General features: G+C 49.1%; 2 protein-coding genes across 8 annotated transcripts in view; one reads left to right on the top strand and one right to left on the bottom strand.

The window, feature by feature from the left end:
• FBH1 (F-box DNA helicase 1) overlaps positions 1-19,070 on the top strand; it is a 62,452-nt gene that overhangs the window by 35,186 nt on the left and 8,196 nt on the right. For 4 of the 5 annotated variants that reach the window (XM_031670871.2, XM_031670869.2, XM_072955284.1 and 1 more), the window contains 2 exons: positions 476-607; positions 1,085-1,551. In XM_031670871.2, the coding sequence (XP_031526731.2) occupies positions 476-607; positions 1,085-1,255 (303 nt within the window). In that variant the 3' untranslated portion in view covers positions 1,256-1,551. Of the gene's footprint in view, positions 1-475; positions 608-1,084; positions 1,552-2,052; positions 2,226-19,070 lie in introns of those variants that run through there. The other variant, XR_012067297.1, reaches the window with a different exon arrangement.
• Positions 8,074-19,070, bottom strand: part of IL15RA (interleukin 15 receptor subunit alpha) — a 36,112-nt gene continuing 25,115 nt past the window's right edge. The window contains exons 4-7 of one of the 3 annotated variants that reach the window (XM_072955286.1): positions 17,820-18,014; positions 17,190-17,222; positions 9,933-10,008; positions 8,074-8,808 (exon numbers count right to left, since the gene is read on the bottom strand). In XM_072955286.1, coding sequence (XP_072811387.1) covers positions 8,712-8,808; positions 9,933-10,008; positions 17,190-17,222; positions 17,820-18,014 — 401 coding nt within the window. In that variant the 3' untranslated portion in view covers positions 8,074-8,711. Of the gene's footprint in view, positions 8,809-9,928; positions 10,009-17,189; positions 17,223-17,442; positions 18,015-19,070 lie in introns of those variants that run through there. The other 2 variants (XM_072955287.1, XR_012067299.1) reach the window with 2 other exon arrangements.

Below are 19,070 nucleotides of genomic sequence, written 5' to 3'. Positions count from 1 at the left end.
TTTAATTTTTGTTTTTCATTTTTATTTTTTATTGATATGTAGTTGATTTACAGTGTTAGTTTCAGGTGTGCAGCAAAGCAATTCCATTATACATATACAAACATATATATGTGTATATATATATGTATTTTCAGATTCTTTTCCATTGTATGTTGTTATAAGACATTGAATATAGTTCCCTGTGCTCTACAGTAGGTCCCTGTTGTTTATCTGTTTCATGTACAGGATCTCTTAATCCCAAACTCCTAATGTATCCCTCCCCCGGCCCTCAACTTTTGTTTTTTAAACTAGCCGTTTCAGCAGGAAGCCGGCTGAACTGAGTCAGTGTTACAGGCAGGGACGAGGTGGAGACACAGGGCAGACGCAGCCGTCTGTTCTGGGACTCGGGCGGCGTCTGAAAGCCCCCCGAGCTGCCGGAGTTTCTGGGAAGAATGCGGCCGAGGCTTTGCGCTCATTCTCTTACTCTTTCCCTCAGGAGTACTTCTTGCAAGTGGAGCTGACGAGTAACGTGTTAAAGACGGGCGTGGTTCGCTGCTGCGTGGGGCAGTGCAGCAACGCCATCCCAGTGGACACCGTGCTCACCATGCGGAAGCTCCCCATCACCTACGTACGTGGGCGCGGCCGCAGCCTTGCGTGCCGCGGTGTTCGATGCAGTCTTGTCTCACTGCGCGGGGGGGCTGTGGGGGCGGGAGGTAGAGGGGATCGGACCAGCCTCGTTAGGGCTTTGTGCGGAGGAGGCAGGCCTGGTGTCGGCGGGACCGGATGGAGTCAGGGCGCAGGAAGCAGCCGGGAGGTCGGGTTGTGCAGACACCCGGACCCGGGGGCCAGGTTCAGGTTTTCTCAGCTCTTCATCCCTTGCTCTGATAAACTCAAGATCTGCTCTAGGGCATATACAGAGCAGGGCCCAAGGTGTGACGGTGCTGGGGGTGGGGTAACCTCGCCTGTCTACCCTGGTCTAAAGCATTGGGGTCCAGACGCGCGGCCCCTCTGCGGTGCTGACGGCGGTTGGGTCACGCTACTTGGTGGTGAACACTTGTCCTCCATCCAACGTCCGCCTCCCCATTCTCTCGTCCTCCCCCTGCAGAGCAACAGGAAGGAGAACAAGGGCGGGTACCTCTGCCACTCGTGCGCGGAGCAGCGCATCGGGCCGCTGGCCTTCCTGACCGCCTCCCCGGAGCAGGTGCGCGCCATGGACCGCACCGTGGAGGACGTTGTGCTGCCGCGGCACGAAGCCCTGCTTTTCCTCGTGTTCTGACGTCAGGGAGGAGCGCTCCTCGGGCCGGGGCCGGGCGGGCTCCTGCCCCGCAGACGGCGCATCGGGGCCTCCCTGCCCCGACCCCGGACTCACTCGCGGAGCGTTTTCTGAGGACGACGAAGCCCACCAGAGTTGGACCTGCGGTTTCTCCGCCCCTGTAGGTAGCCAGGCCCCGCTGCCCTCCTCCGCGCAGCAGGCTGGGGACCCGGGGATATTCTTTTGATATAAAAAAAATTTTATGTATTTAAACTTTTATTACGAGCTTTCGATTAAACAGGCATATTAGCCCTGGCAGACCACGGTGTGACGGCCCCTGCCTTCAGCCCTGCTGTTCCCAAACCTCCCCCAGCTTTCTCCTCCTCCCCGCGCCTCTTTGCACCAGCTCTGTGACCGTGCAGTGACGCACCAAGGCAGAGTGTGAGGCCTAACGTCCAGGGTGACGTGATGACTGACGCAGCAGATGGGCGTTTCCGTGCCGCGGGGAGTCGCACGTGTATACGACACAGTGTGTGCCTCGGTCATCACGGGGTTCACAGGCTAAACAGGGAGGCCACATAAAACATAAAAAGCCAAGTACCCAGGGACACTACTGGCCAGACTTCCGTGTCCCCACAGGTGGAACTGAAGATCGGACGTACTGAGGGGGGGGGGGTCCGTGGAGAAAGGAGGGTGGTACCTGGGTCATGCCGGGGGTGCCGGTGGACGTTGTAATAAAGCTATTCTTATAGAAACCAGTGGAAACACTCAGGTCGCGTCGACGTACAAGGAGCTGGTATTTTTACGTTTCTGCCGTGCAGCGCTTCAGGGATGCAGATGGCAGGTGGGGGAGCTGGCCTGGCCGTGCCCAGAGCTCGCCGCATCTAGTTCGCGCCCGGCCCGCGGAGTGGAGAGCAGACCTCGTGGCTTGAGCCGCTGCAGCCTCCCCTAACCCCTCCTCCGTCAGGCCTCTAGTGGACGTAGCGGGCGGCCGGTGAGTAAAGCGAGGTGCTGGGGCGGGGAGCGCCGAGTTAACGGCTGCAGCTGGCGGAGGACAGAGGTGAACGCGTTGCCGGAAAGGGACGGGCTGGGGCATCCACTCCACCAGCACGCCTGGCCTTCCTTACTTGGTGCTTTTGGATAACTGAACAAAACAGCGAGTGAAGGGAAATGATGTGGATGTGGACCCGGCACAGTGTCCAGGGTCGTTGGAAAGAGGGGTTTGGGGGATGAGTGGCGATAGGGGGTGGGGATGTTGGTTTATGGAAGCATTTACTGGAAACCTCGTTTTACCAACCAGAGAGGAGGCAGCTTATTTACCGGAGGCATCACGGCTCACTGGGCCTTCACGGAGCACCTGCTGTGGGGCAGAGGCCCTGGGAGTGGGCGTCTGGAATGGGAAGTGGTCCTGGCTCACGGAGGTGGCGGTGAGCAGTGTGATCGCAGAGAGGGGCCCGCAGCGCACCTGGGGCGGGAGGGGTGTCCTGCCAGAGCAGGTGGGGCTGGGGCTGAGCTTAGTAACAGGGCGGTGATTAGCTGGCTCTTCAGGAAGGAATGAGGGAAAGTAGGTTCCTGGAAGAAAGGGGAACATGAAGGGAAAAAAGTGTGTGTGGTAACAGTACTGTCAGAGCAAACGTCAGCGCTGGTATTTTGGTACTTATTTAAAAAAAAAAAACAGAATCTAGGAGTTGACAGTGGTATTTAATTTTTAAGTGTTAAGAATTTCTTAAAAAAATTATTAAAACCAAATGGTTGTTTCAAATAGAAAAATAATTTTTAAATACACAGTAAAAATAGAAATTATATTTATTTATTTAAGTCTCTTAAGGAACTCAGTAGTTTATGAAGATAGAAATTCCTATATAAAATTTAGTTTTGTTAAATATACTTACAAAGTTAATTGTATTTTATTTATGTATTTTTATTAAATTTTTCTTAATTGAAATATAGTTGTTTTACAATGCTAGTTTCAGGCGTACAAGATAATGATTTAACATTTTTATAGATGGTACTCCATTTGAAATTATTACAAACTAGTGGCTATAATTTCCCTGTGCTGGCTGATATATTCTTGTTTGTTTTATATGTAGTAGTTCACATCTCTTAATCTCATGTCCATATGTATGAAGTTAAGTATCTATTATGATTTAATATAAGTAATTAGATGGAAAAAATAAAAGCATTATTGAAAAATATAAACTAAATACTAGATGAAAATGAAAATCTTTTAGCTCTTTTTAAAAGTATAGTCTTTAAGACATAAGGCTTCCATGGTTTCATTGAGTTGTGAACATATTTTTGTGTAAGACTTTCTGTAGAAGTTTGGTTTTTTTGGTTGGTTTTGATTTTATATCACATAAATTGGGAGAAAAATAAGGGAAATAATTATAAGCTAGTTCCTGATATTTTTCTTTGGTTCACTAGTTTTTTAATAATCCTTTTATTTGGTAACTTGGAGGTCTTTTTTTGTTTTTCTAAGAATTTGAAGACCACTGATAGCAAGTTCTAGTTTTTTGTTTCAAAGAAAGGATTTCTGATTTGTCTCCATCTTCTTTGATTTTTTCTTGTATATAGGGATTTTGATGCAGTTACCCATATAAAAACAAATTCTGTTATGTCATGTTCCATTCGTCTAGACGATATTTGAAATACAATAAAAACTATTCTTGGAATAGAAGCATTCAGATACCATAGTGCATTGTGGACTATGCATTAGTTTGTCCTTCCACATAATTATTCTGAAGACATATTTCAGACTTTAGATTAAAAAAAAAAGGTGATAGCATTAGACCAACCTAAAATACTGATCTAGAGATGTTTTAAAATATCACAGAATCTCAGCAGCTGAAATTGCCATCACTAAAGGTCTGACACTTCAGGAAATACCTGAGGAGATGAGAAATGTGTGTGGCTGGAGGGTGTATACAGTAGGAGCAGGCGAGTGAGGGGCCAGGCAGTAAAGGGCCCTGGACATGCGGGAGTTTGAGTGGTTGCCTGAAAAACTACGAGGAATGAGTGAAAAATTTTAAGACATCAGATTTTCTATTCAGGAAGAACATTCCAGTTGTAGGTGGGAGGGTGTTTTAAGAAGGTCAGATAAATTAAAAGGCCCAGAGTCGTCGTTGCAGCAAGAAATGACAGCTGATAGGCTGGACCAGGACAGCTGGAGTGGGTCTGGTGAGGAGGGGGTGGGTGCTGGAGGGGTGGGGCTCACAGGGGAGCGGCGTGAGCCTCGCCCGGGAACTTGATGCACATGCACATTCTCGGCCCTCGCCCCACATCTGCTGGACCAGAAGCCATGAGGTTGAGGCCTGGCAGTTGGTGTTGGACACGCCCTGTGAGAGGTTCTGATGCACACTAAGTCTGGGGAAAGTGCCCTCGGGATCAAGAGGTAGAGTCAACAGGATGCGGGGAGTGCTTCGATGGGCACAGTGAGTCAGTGGTAGGAATCCCAGCGGCACCTCCGTTTCCTGGCTCGTTTGCAGGGTAGGTGAGGGTGCCCTTCAATGAGGGCTGCTGCTGAGGGCAGGGGAGGGTCCGTGGGGGTGGTCTTCTGGGCCGCTGGGAGACTGAGCCTCCAGCTTTCCCCTGTATCTTCATCCCAGTACTGGGGCCTCATCCGTATCCAGTCAGTGCTTTACCTTCCAGCTTTCAGATTTCCTAAACCTGGTGCTGCTGTTAAATCCAGCTAATGTGACTCAACACGTTGAAGACTCAGACTCGTAAGTGGGGTTTCCGGCTCTCTGGCCTTGCGTCTCTAAGGGATGCAACTCAGCGTGGCTATGAAGTCTCTCGGTTCCAGTCTCCGGTGGCTCAAGTTGAGACTTCAGGGATTTGGGCTCGTTGTTCTCTGCCTGAATTGTTCAGGGCCATTAGTGGTAGCCGCCCATCTGCGGCCTTGGGTGTCTCTCCCCGTACTATTTGAGGCAGGCAGAGGTGCTGTCTCCCGGGGCCGGGCCTACGGCGGGCAGCCATTCAGGCCACCTCTGAGGAGCGAATTCCCTGCCGCTAGAGTCCCACCTCAGACGGTGAGCAGAACCTAGCGCTGTTTGCTGCCGTGTCCGAGGCAGAGAACCAGCCGAAGCTGTACTTTATTTCCCTACTTCTCTGTAATTGGCAGTACCCACTCCTAGTACCAAATTATTGGTTGGGACCTTTGAATAACAAGTAATGAAAATGGAATTTGTAATAAGGAAAAAGAAAATTTGCTGGAGAAATGTGGGGGGCTCAGAGAATCACAGGAAGATGGAGGTTTAGGTCTGGAAACGGGGTAGGAACCAAAGCAGTGTGGAGAACTCAGAAACAGGCAGCTTGACAGCCGTGCGATGCCGGAATCCTTGCCAGTGCGGCTCTGTGGTCCCGTCGTGTTTATCCAGTCCCTACTCAGTGCGTCCAATGGGTCTCGCTGGGGTCAGGGGTCAGGGGTCACCCCTACCCTGGGGGGGTGGGGAGAGGGGATATCAGCCTCTGCGTTGGTGGGTGGTGAGGCTCTCCAACACAATGGCGGGTCCCCAAAACTGGAGAAGAGGGAGTGTTACATCCTGGATACCTGAAAACAGCAAAAGTAGAATGGGTGGACGGGAGAAAAGTGTGAACCAGAATTCCTGCATAAATGTAGCGCCGTATATTTAGAAATTCTGGGCAAACAGTCACACATTGAAGTCCTGATATGTCCCCGGCCGTGCAAGGTGGTGGGGATGCTGTGGTTTGAATCTGGCTGGTCTTGCCTTCAAGGACACAGGCTGATGGGGAAACAAGCAAGTAAACTCAGAATTCTCAGCTGCATTCTTTAAGTCCTGAGGCCAGAATGGAAGAAAGCAGAGTGAGCAATTAGAAACCCTTCAGTGTGCCTTTTTGGTCCCTGGTCTCTTAACTTCCTAATGGCTAGAGGAGGGCTTCAGAAGAGGAGAGAACAAGTCTTACTTATTGGTCAAGGAAAATCAAGTGAAGATAAAAAAGATGAAGGCCACTTGGCGTTCCTCGTGACGAATGTGGAAGACAGGAAATGAGGGGAGGGAGAAATGTGAATTATGCCGCTCTGTAGCCAGCTGACGGTGTCATCCGGGCCAGGGACTTCACAGCTGTGGAACTCGCAAATCCTGCTGAGTGCTGTGTACTTTCCTGCTGAGAAACAGAAATACAAAGACAGACCCTTCTCAGCACCTGGCAGATGCAGACCCCGGTCCTTCTCTGCACTCATTCATCCAGCATTCCTTGGCATTTACGGAGTGCCGAGATTGAAAGATGAATGCCACTCCCCTGGTGGCCTTGAGAAGGACTGTGGTGGACAGTCTCCAAAGATGGTTTCCCTTGGTTCCTTGCCTCCTTCTTTGTCATTCCTCCCTCCCCTTGAGGCTGGGTGCCCTGGTGGCTTGCTTTGACCAATACAGTGCAACAGATGTGCCCATAAAATGTGCCAGTTCCTGGCCTGGTGGTCTCTTCTTTCGGTCACTTATAAGTGGTCTGGCTGCCATGCTGTGAGGAAGCTCAGGCTAGCCACGTGGACAGTTTCCGCAGAGGAGCACTGGGGCCCCAGGCGCTGAGCGACTCCGCCTTAGGCCGCTGAGCCCAGCCCAGCCCAGCCCAGCCCAGCCCAGCCCCTGGCTGAGTGCAGCCGAGTGAGTGGTCCCAGCTGGTCACACATAGAGCAGGACCGCCTGGCTAAGCCCACCGCCCCTGGAGACGGGAACCAGTGAGGTCTGGAGCTGCAGTGGGAGGTGGTCTGTTAGGCAGCAGCAGGTAACCAGAGGAAGCAGCGTCCTACCAGGCCAGCCTGCAGGGCCCTTCCCAGGCCGCTGGGTCGAGGCTTGCGGGCAGGATAGAGGAGAGTGGTGGTTTTGCAGAACTCTAGCAGGCAGCCTGTGATGGGGTAGGGCAGGCGGGGAGGGGTGAGGAGGGGGGTCCTGAGACCCCCGCGCATGGTCAGTCTGCCCTGCCAGCCTAGTTTGTTGCAGCTGCCCGTGCCCTCCCCCCCACCTCTTGGCCCCACTGTGTCCTCCCGAGCCAGACCTTCTGGACATCAGTCACTCTGTAAAAATGGGGGCAGATGTGGGACTTGAGGCAGCGCTTGGAACTGTCGAAGAAGGATGGGGAGATGCATGCAGAGAGAAGCGGCCGAGGGCCCCCAGACACCCCCTCCTCTGTAACTTTGCTGGGGAACCTGTCTCAGGAAATGCTGCTGTCCTCTGCTCGGGAATATTTTAGTGTACTGATCGACCTAGCACCTGCCAGTCACCTTCAGGGCACTGCGTCAGGCTCTGAGAAGTCAGTGAAATCCAATGAGCTCATTCACGTAGAAACACAGTACTTACTTCCAAGACATCCATCACTACCTGATGGATGAATTCTGGGGCCATGGTATGTTTTGGCATCGTAGGGGCTACTTAAACATTTCCCTAGCAGGAGGGTGTAGCTCAAGTGGTAGAGTGCATGCTTAGCCCGCACGAGGTCCTGGGTTCAGCCCCCAGGACCTCCATTTAAAACAAAACAGAACAAAACAAAACAAAGCATTGCCCTAGAAGTACTACACCGCCTGGTAAGAGAATTCACATTACTCCTTTAGTCTTTTAAAAAAAAGAAATCCTATTGATTGATTTATCCACCCCTACCGTACTTCTCTTGGTCCTTTTGGACCTGAACTCCACCCCACCCTACTTGACTTCATGTCTGGATCTCATTTTTGTGGACTAATTTACCCAGCTTATTTCTTGGTGGTACATTTCCCCTCAGTGATGCTTTCTGTGCATTTTTTTGTATTGAAAATAGACATTTTGTTTTGTTTATACAAGGCACAATTTCAAAACACAAATCCTATCATATGTAGATATAAAAGCCAAGGATATAAATATAAATGCATAGACACAGAAAGTGTCACCAAGTTCAGGTTTCTTCTTCCTACATCCTTCAGTCAGGAGGATTCACTTGGGCACAGAACCTGTCTGCTCCCTTCAGTGCGTGTGGAGCACCCAGCTGGAGAGAGAGTTTTTAGGAGCTGAAATGCTGGTGTCATCCTTGTAAACATCTCAAAGCCAGGAGGAGTGTCATAATTCACTTAGAGCCTCAGGTCTGTTTCTTTTCTTTGTGAACTGCAGGTCAGGATGAGGGGAGGGAGGGAGAGTCCAGCAGATAATCCGTCCTGAGTAAATGTCTTAATGCAATAGAAGCCCTGATGGAAGCCCTGAGGCCTTCTTCACTCTCTCCCGGGAGAACGCCGACCGCTGGGACCTGGGGAACCGAGCCCCACGCCCGGGGCTGGACAGGACCGGGCAGGACAGACGTCATTCCTAAGCCCGGAGACGTAGTTGTGAGGGTGGTGCCTGGGCTGGGCTGTCGCTAAGTGATGCCAGGACACCCTGGCAGGCTCTTCTCTGGGGCCAGCTCCCCGAGTCTGCTCTCGGTCCTCTTTGGCTGGAGCAGAACCAGGTCTTCACTGTGGCCTCTGCTGGCCTCGGTGTCCCCTGGAACCTCCTCGGCTGTGTGGTCAGTGTTCTGTGCCCTCCCCTCTCGTGTCGGTTCCCCCGGCCATTGGCACGACCTCTGTGCTTTCCATTTCAACACCCGGTATCTGGTTAATTTGCCTGCAAAACAAATAATTCACAGGATTTGAAAAGAGGAGAGACTGTGTCCGAAGACGGTTCCTTTTGGACACTCAGGTGGAGAACGTTAAGATGGCCTCCCTCACAGGCAGTATTTAAATCTTATTTTGGCATTTTAACCCCCTCGGTCCCCAGGATTTACTGATGCTGGTGGAGCAACTTGCCAGTCCTCTGTAAAGAACTGGTTCAGATGGCAAGAGGCACCAGGAACCCGGCTAAGCCAGGCCTGATTGTTCACCAGAAACACTTTTCTAAAAGCCAGTTTGTTGAATGACACATTCAGCTAATAACCTATTCGCAAATTACCAGTTTACGGCAAGAATCAACTCACCAAATGGTCAGGTAGTCACACTTACCAGGTTTACCAATTTTTTTTTAGGAGTTGACAATTCCTTTCCAGCCACTGCTGGAAAAATTGATTAAAAAAATCTTTTTTTGACGTGTAATTGATTTACATCAGTTCTTACTAAAGATATATTTATGAATATTTCCATAATATAGTCAGTGAATATTGTTTCCTCTTATGAGCATATTTATTGGCCATGTGTATCAAATTTACAAATTCTTTTTAAGAATACATTTTCGATGTATTACTCCTAAAAGATGGTGTGTGCTTTTTTTTAGTATACTCAAGAAACTATAGCGACTGTATGCATTAAGACTGTACCTCCAAATACAACGTTTTATGTGGAAATTACTTATAGTGGTATTCTGAAAATCCTTTTAAAAGTTCTGTTCTATTTGCCAGCATTTTAGCATTTTGAGGGGGATTGTTTTGACACAATTTTGAGTAGTAAACTATCAACCTTATTTTGTTGATTTCTGAACTGTGAGGTTTTTGGCGTTTCTTCCTGGTTGGGATGGCACGAACAGCTTTTTGAAGATTTGTGTGAGTTTTTCGATGACTGTCATTTTGGCTTTACAGTAGCATTTCACGGGATGTTCATCTTGTCGCATTAAGCTCGAAGGATCAGATAATCTTTATGTTGAGAGAATATGATCTTCCTTCGAGAGGGCAGCTCGGGTCATTAGGATGCAGCCCTGTTCTCCTGGAGGGGAGGGGAGGAGAGGAGGCATCTTGTCCAGGGCGACTCTGTGCCACTTACCTGGACCTTCTGTAACACACCAGGAGCAACCCCACACACACGGCGCCCAGCACGGCCACGAGTACGGAGACGGCCGCTGTGAAAAGAGCAGAACGGAGCTGGCGTCACTCAGAGTCCTGGCCGTGGGTTCACTTCTGAGACTCAGGGTGCTGCACGGTTGACCCTCCTGCCCGGAGATCCGCACGCCCTTCAGCCCGCACCGGTACTAGTGGTGCCCCAGATTGATGGCTCGGTCCCGTCTGCATTTAGGCAGAAAGGACATTCCTCTCCTGCCAAGGCCACCCCCTCAAACGGTCCCCATTCACGTCATCCCCGTCCTTGTCTTCCCCAGTGGAGCGACCGGGTGACGGGGCAGGGACAGGGGTGAGTCTGGAGGGGAGAAGGGGAGAGTAAGGGCCTCAGGGATCAGAAGCTGGGGGTGGGCGCGACGGCGCGGAGGCCTGCACCACAGCTGGAGGAGCACCTGCGTCTAAGTCCAAAGTCAGGGGACAGGGCAGGGGTCCTCCTCACCGGTCCCCCTTTTCTCCCCCTTCACAGAATCCTGATTTAGAAACAGTGGGCAGTGCTGTTTTCCTTCCCATGTCATCTTTACTATTTTTTTATTTGCAACTTACCATGGTGGAGGAAGAGTGATGAGGAGAGGACGTATTATAAGAAAGGGAGCTTAGAAGGGAAAGCACATGTTTTGACTGAGTTGAAAGGACCTGCAGGGGTGGTGAGAGGGAGGGGCTTGAGGGGGCGGGCCCCAGCCACCAGGCCTTTGAGATTGTTAGGCAGGGAGGGGTCTCCAGGTGGGAGCGAGAGGGCGGAGCCCCAGGGCAGGGAGAGCATCCCTATTTTATTTATTTTTTAGATTCTTTTTATCTTTTATTGTCATGCAGTTGGTTTACAGTGTTAGTTTACTTTTTTTCTTAATTTTTAGTTTTTTTTTAAATTGAAGTACAATCAGTTACAATGTGGCAGTTTCTGGTGTACAAGCACAGTGTCCAGTCATGCATATACAGACATTCATTTTTGTATTCTCCATTAAAGGTTATTATAAGATATTGAGTATAGTTCCCTGTGTTATACAGAAGAAACCTGTTTTTTAAATTTATTTTTAGGTGTAGTGGCTAACGTTTGCAAATCTCAGAGTCCCAGATTTATCCCTTTTCCCAGTAACCATAAGATTGTTTACTGTGCCGTGTCTTAGCTATTGTATATGGTGCTGCTGTGAACACTGGGGTGCATGTGTCTTTTCGAATTAGAGTTCCCTCTGGATACATGCCCAGGAGTGGGATGGCTGGATCATATGGTGAGTCTATGTTTAGTCTTTTGAGGAATCTCCATACTGTTTTCCATAATGATTGCACCAAGCTACATTCTGTCGGAGGGTTCCCTTTTCTCCACATGCTCTCAATGTTATTGTCAGGTGTATAGCAAACCTATTCCGTTATACATATACATACATACATATATTTTTTTTTTCAGATTCTTTCCCATTACAGGTTATTATAAGAAATTGAATACAGTTCCCTGTGCTACATGTGAGGTCTTTGTTTATTTATTTTATATATAGTAATGTGTATCTGTTAACTCCAAAGACCATAACGATTTTTAAAACACTTGCATCAATCATAAGCTCCAAGCAGATTTGGCCAGTTTGCCTTAATATTGTGAAGTCCTCCTGCAAAAATCACCTACACGCTCCACGGGCCAGGTGACAGCCCTGAACATCCGGGGACCCGGGAGTCTCATTGCGGACCAGGAGGTGCATTCGTCTCCCGGACCTGGACAGCCAGCACATCACCCTGTGCACAAGGATGCATCTCCCACGGCTTGGCCTTCAAACACAGCTCCACTGCAGAACAGCTAAATGTAAGGATGAGGGGAAGCCCCCGGGTTCTCTGCAGGGGAAGAGGGGAAATGGGTATAGTTTTTCTCAAGCGCAATTGGCAGCGTGTTACAAAAGCATCAGGGAAGACCACTGCCTCTGAGTCTAGTTCCACCTTAGGAATTCGTCCTAAGGAAATGGGAAAACATACACACCAGAGTATTCACTGAAGTATTACTTAAAATAATTTTTAAAATGTTAATCTAAGTCTCTTATCCATAGAAACTTAGTTAAATAAAGTGTGGCATGCCCATACAATGGCATATTCAGCTTCTAAAACTATGAAGTGAATCTATGTTTGTTAATATGCAAAGATGTTTACAGTAGCTTAAGTGAAAAAAGCTGGCTGAGAAACACAAATCAAAAATAATTTCCAGTGAGCCGTGTGTGTGTCCCTAGGCACAGAAAAGTGACAAATATGTACCAAAGTATTAAGGAATCATTTGGTACTGGAGATAAACTCACTTTCTTTTTTAAAAAGTGTGGTTCCCCCCGCCTGGTATTTTTGCGATGATCTTGTAATCAGAAGAGACACTAAAGTTACAAAAACAAAACCATCTGCACCTAAGTAAATAAAAATGAGCACAGAAAAGTCATTCCGAAATAAGTAATGGGGGCGGGGGAGGGTGTAGCTCAGTGGTGGAGCGCGTGTTCAGCACGCATGAGGTCCTGGGTTCAATCCCCTGTACCTCCATTAAGAACAAACAAACAAACCTAAGTACCACCCCCCCCAAAAGTAACAGAAAACATGAGAAATCAGTGAAAGAGGTTTTGAGTTTTAAGACTTAACATTAATCATTATTATGACCAAAAGCCACATTTTAAGGCAGAGATGTTGCACCCTGTGGTGACCTGTCTCTTCACAGTGACTAAGCGGCGTGGCGTGCATTTACTGTCCACGTGGGGATTTACTGGAAGAGGCAAGCTGATGTAGTTCCACTTTCACAAGGCTGCTTCCCGTTTGTCCTTAGAATAAACTCAAGCAGGAGGGCTCCTGAGCCCGTGGTCCAGCAAAGCGATTTGAATTCAGCCACTTGAACTCAGACCGCTGGCCTCTTCCTCAGTCATGTCCAGGCTAATTCAGTAAAGAAACTGAAACCAGAATCACCAAAACAATGGATTCATATATCAGCTGCCAAGTTCTCCACCCTTTTGTGCTTTCCAGGGGGTGCATGGATTGAAGAAAAAGGAAAAGAGAGGATATGGTGAGACCGGAGGAAGGAGGGAGGAGAATCAGCCTCTGGGAGAGGGAGGAGAAGAGGTGGGTTATTGAACACAAAGCCAGAAAGGCCAGGAGCTCCCTCCCGCCTTGATTTCCACCTACAGTGATGCAGGGTCTACTACGGAGAAGGTGGCAGAGACAGCCAGTGGCCACTGTTCAACGTGGGTGATGCGAGGGCCCTCTGTAACAGTGAAATATCACCTCACACTGGTCAGAATGGCCATCATCAGAAAGTCTACAAATAACAAAAGCTGGAAAGCGTGGGGAGAAAAGGGAACCTTCCTATGCTGTTGGTGGGAATGTAGATTGGTGTGGCTACCATGGAAAACAGCATGGCAGTTCCTCAAAACACAAAAAATGGAACTACCATGGGATCCAGCAATTCCATTCCTGGGCATATATCCGGAAAAGATGAAAATACTAATTTGAAAAGATACATGGACCCCGATGTTCACAGCAGTATTATTTACAGTAGCCATGACATGGAAGCAACCTAAGTGTCCAGGGACAGATGACTGGATAAAGAAGGTGTGGTATATGTACCTGTATACACACAATGGAATATTACTCAGCCATTAAAAAGAATAAATAAGCACTTGTAGCAACATGGATGGACCTAGAGAATATTACATTTAGCAAAGCAAATCAGACAGAAAAAGACACTGTATGATGTAACTTATATGAGGAATCTAAAAAATAATACAAGTGAATGTACATGAAAAACAGATCCAGAAAAGAACTTTGTGGTTACCAAAGGAGAGAGGGAAAGGGGGAGGACAAATTAAGAGTATGGGATTGACAGATAGAAACGACTATACATAAAATAGAGAAGCCCCAGGGATATCCTGTATAGCCCAGGGAATTATAACCACTATTTTGTAATAATGTGTAATGGGGTGAAATCTGCAAGAGTACTGAATCACTGTGCTGTGCACCTGAAGCTAACACCATATTGTAAATCAGCTGTACTTGGTGACGTTACAGGGGACCGTCTCTCCTCAGCGGTACCTGCCAGCTGGGTCAGTCAGGGAGCCGTGGCTGTGACGTGCCTGTGCCGGCATCCGCTGAAGACAGCTGAAGTCAGGGCGTCAGCTCCTTATTTCGGAGCGGTAGTTTCCTTTCTGTCGCTCTACTGAGCACACAGTAAGTGCTGGGTTCAGAGCAGGCACTCAATAGACACCTAATCGGTGGAATTAAACAACATTCCATAAGCTGAAACACGTGTACGGTGTCGTTTGCTTTTTGATGAGAAATCTGCACGGGTTGCAGAGTGGGGCCGTATGTGGCGCAGGGCAGGAGCTCCGTTTATACTGCCTGACCGGGTGAGCGAGCCAGCAGAGAGCCGGCTCCTGGGAGAGGCTGAGCAGGTAGACTGCAGCCAGGGCATCTCAGATGTGAGAAAGCAAGAGAGATGATACGGTCTGAAAGGCAGACTGCACTCCTGGTGCCCCGAATGAACGTGGCAGCGTAAACACTGTCGTGGGTGACATTCTGACCTTTTTATTTCACAACCAGGAGTCTTCTAGAATAGCCTCGGCGAGGATCAGAGACAGGAACGGGAATAACTCAGTGTAGTGGGTGATGGAAAGGACTGCCGAGTGAGCCCACCCGCAGCTAAGACAGTGGAACGTGGACGTCTCCTCACACGGGTGCCGAAGTGTTAAAGCCCTCACACTGGGATGAGTACCTGCTCGCTCACTTAATAATTATGGGAGCATCTCCTGTTTACCATTTTGTACTAAAAAAGCCACTTAAAGGCGTGATAATCCTTCACACAGCTTTTTTTAAAATCATATCAGTAATATCAACGGGCTGATAAAAACATCAAGTTAATATCTGCTGAGCGACTGCCTAAGGTAAGGCATTTTATGTATCTTCTCACGAACATGGTCCGCCGATGGCTTATTCACGCAGGTACAGCAACCCCCACCGACGCCCCAGGAGCCACTTGTACCCGACACTCTGGGGGCTCATGGCTGGGGTTGTGTGTGACATGCTCTGCAGAAACTACCCATTGTTAAGTGTTTCTGGAAGACGAGCACGATTTTAATTTTAGCTTCCATCCTCTCAGCCGATGAAACGTAATGCCTACTGAGAGAGCTTTTGTTTTCATGTCTCCTGGCAGTGACTTGGCCTGTCTTAGAGTTAGTCGTTAACATGTTGGTATGAAACAGTCTGAAAGAAGGAAATGTTACTCATACAACATAAAAGATTTAAAGGTTTTTTTTTTAATCTATTTTCACAGTTCCTTGCACAGAGCTGTCTTTGTCTGTTGGAGGTGTTCAGCTAATGTTTGTTATGTGACATTTTGGAACTGGGGAGAGAGTTTCTGATGTTTGAATCTAGTGAAAGTCATGAACTGGAAAACAATACAGGTTAGAGCCTTTAATAAAACAGTTATTTGAAAATCCATGAAGGGGTGGGAAGGGACAGACTGGGAGTTCGAGATCTGTAGATACTGACAGGTATATATGGAATAGATAAACAAGTTTATACTGTAGAGCACAGGGAAATATATACAAGATCTTGTAGTAGCTCATGGTGAAGAAGAATCTGAGAATGAATGTGTGTGTGTTCATGTATGACCGAAGGGTTGTGCTGCACACCAGAAATTGATACAACATTGTAAACTGACTGTAACTCAAATTAAAAAAAAGATCCACAAAGGAAAAAAAAGGCCCCCAAATTTTGTGTGTAGGATTTTTTTTTCCTACAGATATCCTTGCACATATGCAAAATGTTACATAGTTTTCCCAATTAATCATTGTAAAATAGCTCAAGAATGTAAGCCATCAGGGGGAGGGTATAGCTCAAGTGGTAGAGCACATGCTTAGCATGCTTGAGGTCCTGGGTTCAATCCCCAGTACCTCCTCTAAAATAAATAAATAGACCTAATTACTTCCTCTCCTCCACCCAAAAAAAAGTAAAAAATAAAATAAAATAAAATAAAAAGAATGCAAGCCATCACACGTCCCAATAGGGGGTTGGCTAAATAAATTATGGCAAATCCAAACAATAGAATGTTTTGTATCTGTTAGGATTAATTGGTATGTGACACAAGAAGAAAACTTAGGTTGGCTGCTTTATTTACTGGCCATCTCTTAAATGATACACATTTTTTTTGTTTCAGTGTCCTTGTCATTAAGTGCCAGTTTTTCCATGAAAATACTCTCCAGAGAGCCTTTTAAAGATATCTTGGTGTTGCAAGTACGTTTTGATCATTTTTCAAAACCACTCCCATCAACTGACTGCAGAAATAACCAAAGCCACTTGGTTCTTTCCCAGACGACCCTTGGTGCAGACAGAATAGAACACAAAAGCTTGAATCATTCTCTCGCAGGAAAGCTTGTGAACAGAAAATAGAAATCATTTTTCCCATGTGAAATAATAGTGTTTTTTGGGCTTATGGAAGACGTGTCAGACAAAAAGCTTTAGATTCTTTCCTCCTACGTGCATCTCTCCCTGCTTCCAAGGTTTCCCGTCTTTCTTTTCTCTCTCCTTTTCCCTCCCCTCTCGTCCCCTCCCCTCTTTCTTTCTTGCAAACACTTTTCCATCTTCCTCCTTACATTTACTTGCTTGCTCTCCTAGCCGTGATGCTGGGTGCGTCTTCTGTAAAAAGCAGCCCCTTACGCTGAGGAGTAGTGAGCACGTTGCTGTTGAGGGCTTGGTGCTAACTCCCTGTGAAGGGTGCACGCAGCTCGTGGAAGAACCACATCATTTAGTGAGAGCAGCAGTCCCTTGGGGTTTTCTTTTTGGGGGGGGGTTGGAAATTAGGTTTATTTGTTTTGATTTTATTTGATTTTTAATGGAGGGACTGGGGATGGAACCCAGGACCTCGTGCGGGCTGAGCACGTGCTCTACCACTGAGCTACTCCCTCCCCCCACCTTGTGGTCTTCTGATGGGTCCTGCAGGGTGGCCCCGCTTAGCAGAACTGAATAGCTGGACGTGAGAATCAACCCACGTTAACAGAACTAGGCATGCTGGGATTGCAGAATCAGGGGGCTTGTGTAATGTACCATCTAAGCAGAGACACTTTCGAGAGTGAACAGGGAAGCCGCTGGTGACCATGTTGGGACAGCAGGCGTAAGCCAGGACTGTCCAGCACCCTGGCCCGAGGTCCCCTGACCGTAAGCACCACCAGGACAAAGGCAGATCACTTACCAGTCACAGCTCTGGCCCTGTATCGACCTGCACCTGCGGAGAGGAGATTGCAGCTTAGTGACTGCCGCGATCCTAAAGGTACTAGTTTCTCACTAAGCAGGAGAAGTTCCGTGCAGCGTGGCTCTCATCTTAAAAGACTCGAGAGATTAACGGCTGGCGAAACCAAACTCGCTTTGGCACAGAACAGGGTGATTCGCTTAGATGCTGGGCCATGCTCAAGAATCAGATACGCTCTTACAGAAGACGTGATTACCGAGTGCTCCCCCGCCTCCACGCATCGTGACCCCAGATCATGGAAAGCTTCCTCCGTCCTCCCATATCAAGAGGCGGCAGCTGTTACTCAGGTTCTAGGCAAAGGTTCTGCCATGCGGGCGGGTTAAGACGCTGAGCCTTGTCCCGTCTCCGAGACAGGCTTTTTCTTCCAGTGGAGCAGAGCCGGGGCGGAGCACAGAGAGCAGAGGCCAGAGCAAGGAGGCTGTGGCAGAGAGCAGGGGGCAGAGGGCTGCTCGCTCCATCGACCTGACTCTGGGTTGGAGGGTGCGACGCTCTGCTCGCCCCAGGCCTGCATCCGCGTCTCGGAAGTGGCACGGGAGGCTGACCTCTCCTCAAGCGAGCAAAGCCAGCACTAACCGGGCGGGTCCTGCGAGACGGAGGGGGTGTGTTCCAGGGCCTTGGCTGTTGTCTGAGGTGGGACTTGGGAGGGCTCAGGCCTGACTACCCCTGTGGTTCCTGCAGAAGGACGTTTGGATGGCGTCAGCCTGGAGCCTGGTTCAGTAGTGGGCCCGCTGGCCCCTGGGGCATCTGACTTGGAAGGAAAAGTTGGCTCTGCAGGGAAGTGCAAGACATGGACAAGGAGAATGTTTAGGACAGTAGGACAGTGTCTTTTTCTCGGCTCTGGGACAGAGTGGCCTTCACGCTTGCTCTAGTGGGCCCACCCCGGCCAGCCCTCCCCTGGGGGAGCGCTGCTTCGCGGATCTCCGGGAAAATCCTTTAAGTGGGTAACATCTTCATCCACCTGGAACGGCCGCGGGGCTTGGGGGAGCGCTGGGGGGTTTAGTTAATTATCATGGGCCCATAAGCTAACGATCCCAAAGGTCTGAGTAGAAGCAGGCCCTAGAGAAGTGCTTACCAGAGAGGCTCGTAGGAGACCAAGAGACCCATCTCAAACAGACGAGTGGAACTGTGCTTGCAGACTCTACGCCATGGGACGCCAACTTTAGTTTGCTTTCTATGTGTTTGCACAAAACTTTTGAAATGAGGGGAACCTGAGATTCAGCCAGTCTGACCTCTGGAGAGCAGATCTGGGTGACCAGCTCATCTCAGGAGGGTGGTCCGCGTGCCTTGTGTTCAGGTCCTTTTCTTCCCTGACCCCAGCTGGCCAGCGGCTGCCCCAAACCGTCAGTTATGGTGGCACAGCTGCGCTGCTCTCCTTCCGTGGAAACGGGGTCTTCCCCTGTGACCACATGGCTCTTGGGAGCCCAGCCGTGCAGCCAAGCGTGAGCTCGCGTGGCCGTGATCCCCGTGTCCTGGGCTGTCCCGCCATGTGTTTGGGGCCGCTTTCCCACGCTTTCCCAGCCACTGTGCTGGAGGGGCCCTCATGCCCTTTGACCCTTGGTCAGCACCTCGTGCACCCCCCGCAGGGTGTGTCCATCCAGCGCCCATGGCTGCGGCACCCACCTCAGAGGTCACGCACCTCTGAGATTTCCCCGGGCATCTTTGTTGGACCAAGTGTTTGGGGCATGAAGCCAAGGCTGGGGGAGGCCTCCTGAACCGGGTGTGACTTGTATCAAAGGGTCCTGGAATCACCCCGATCTTATACTTGGCCGGTACCCCAACCCCTTCCTCCTGTCTGTCATCAGCTAAGTGGGAGGAAAGCTTCCT

The sequence above is a fragment of the Vicugna pacos genome, chromosome 35, assembly GCF_048564905.1.
Source record: "Vicugna pacos chromosome 35, VicPac4, whole genome shotgun sequence".
In the NCBI taxonomy this organism is placed as follows: domain Eukaryota; kingdom Metazoa; phylum Chordata; class Mammalia; order Artiodactyla; family Camelidae; genus Vicugna; species Vicugna pacos.
This window is presented reverse-complemented; position numbering and strand designations above follow the sequence as displayed.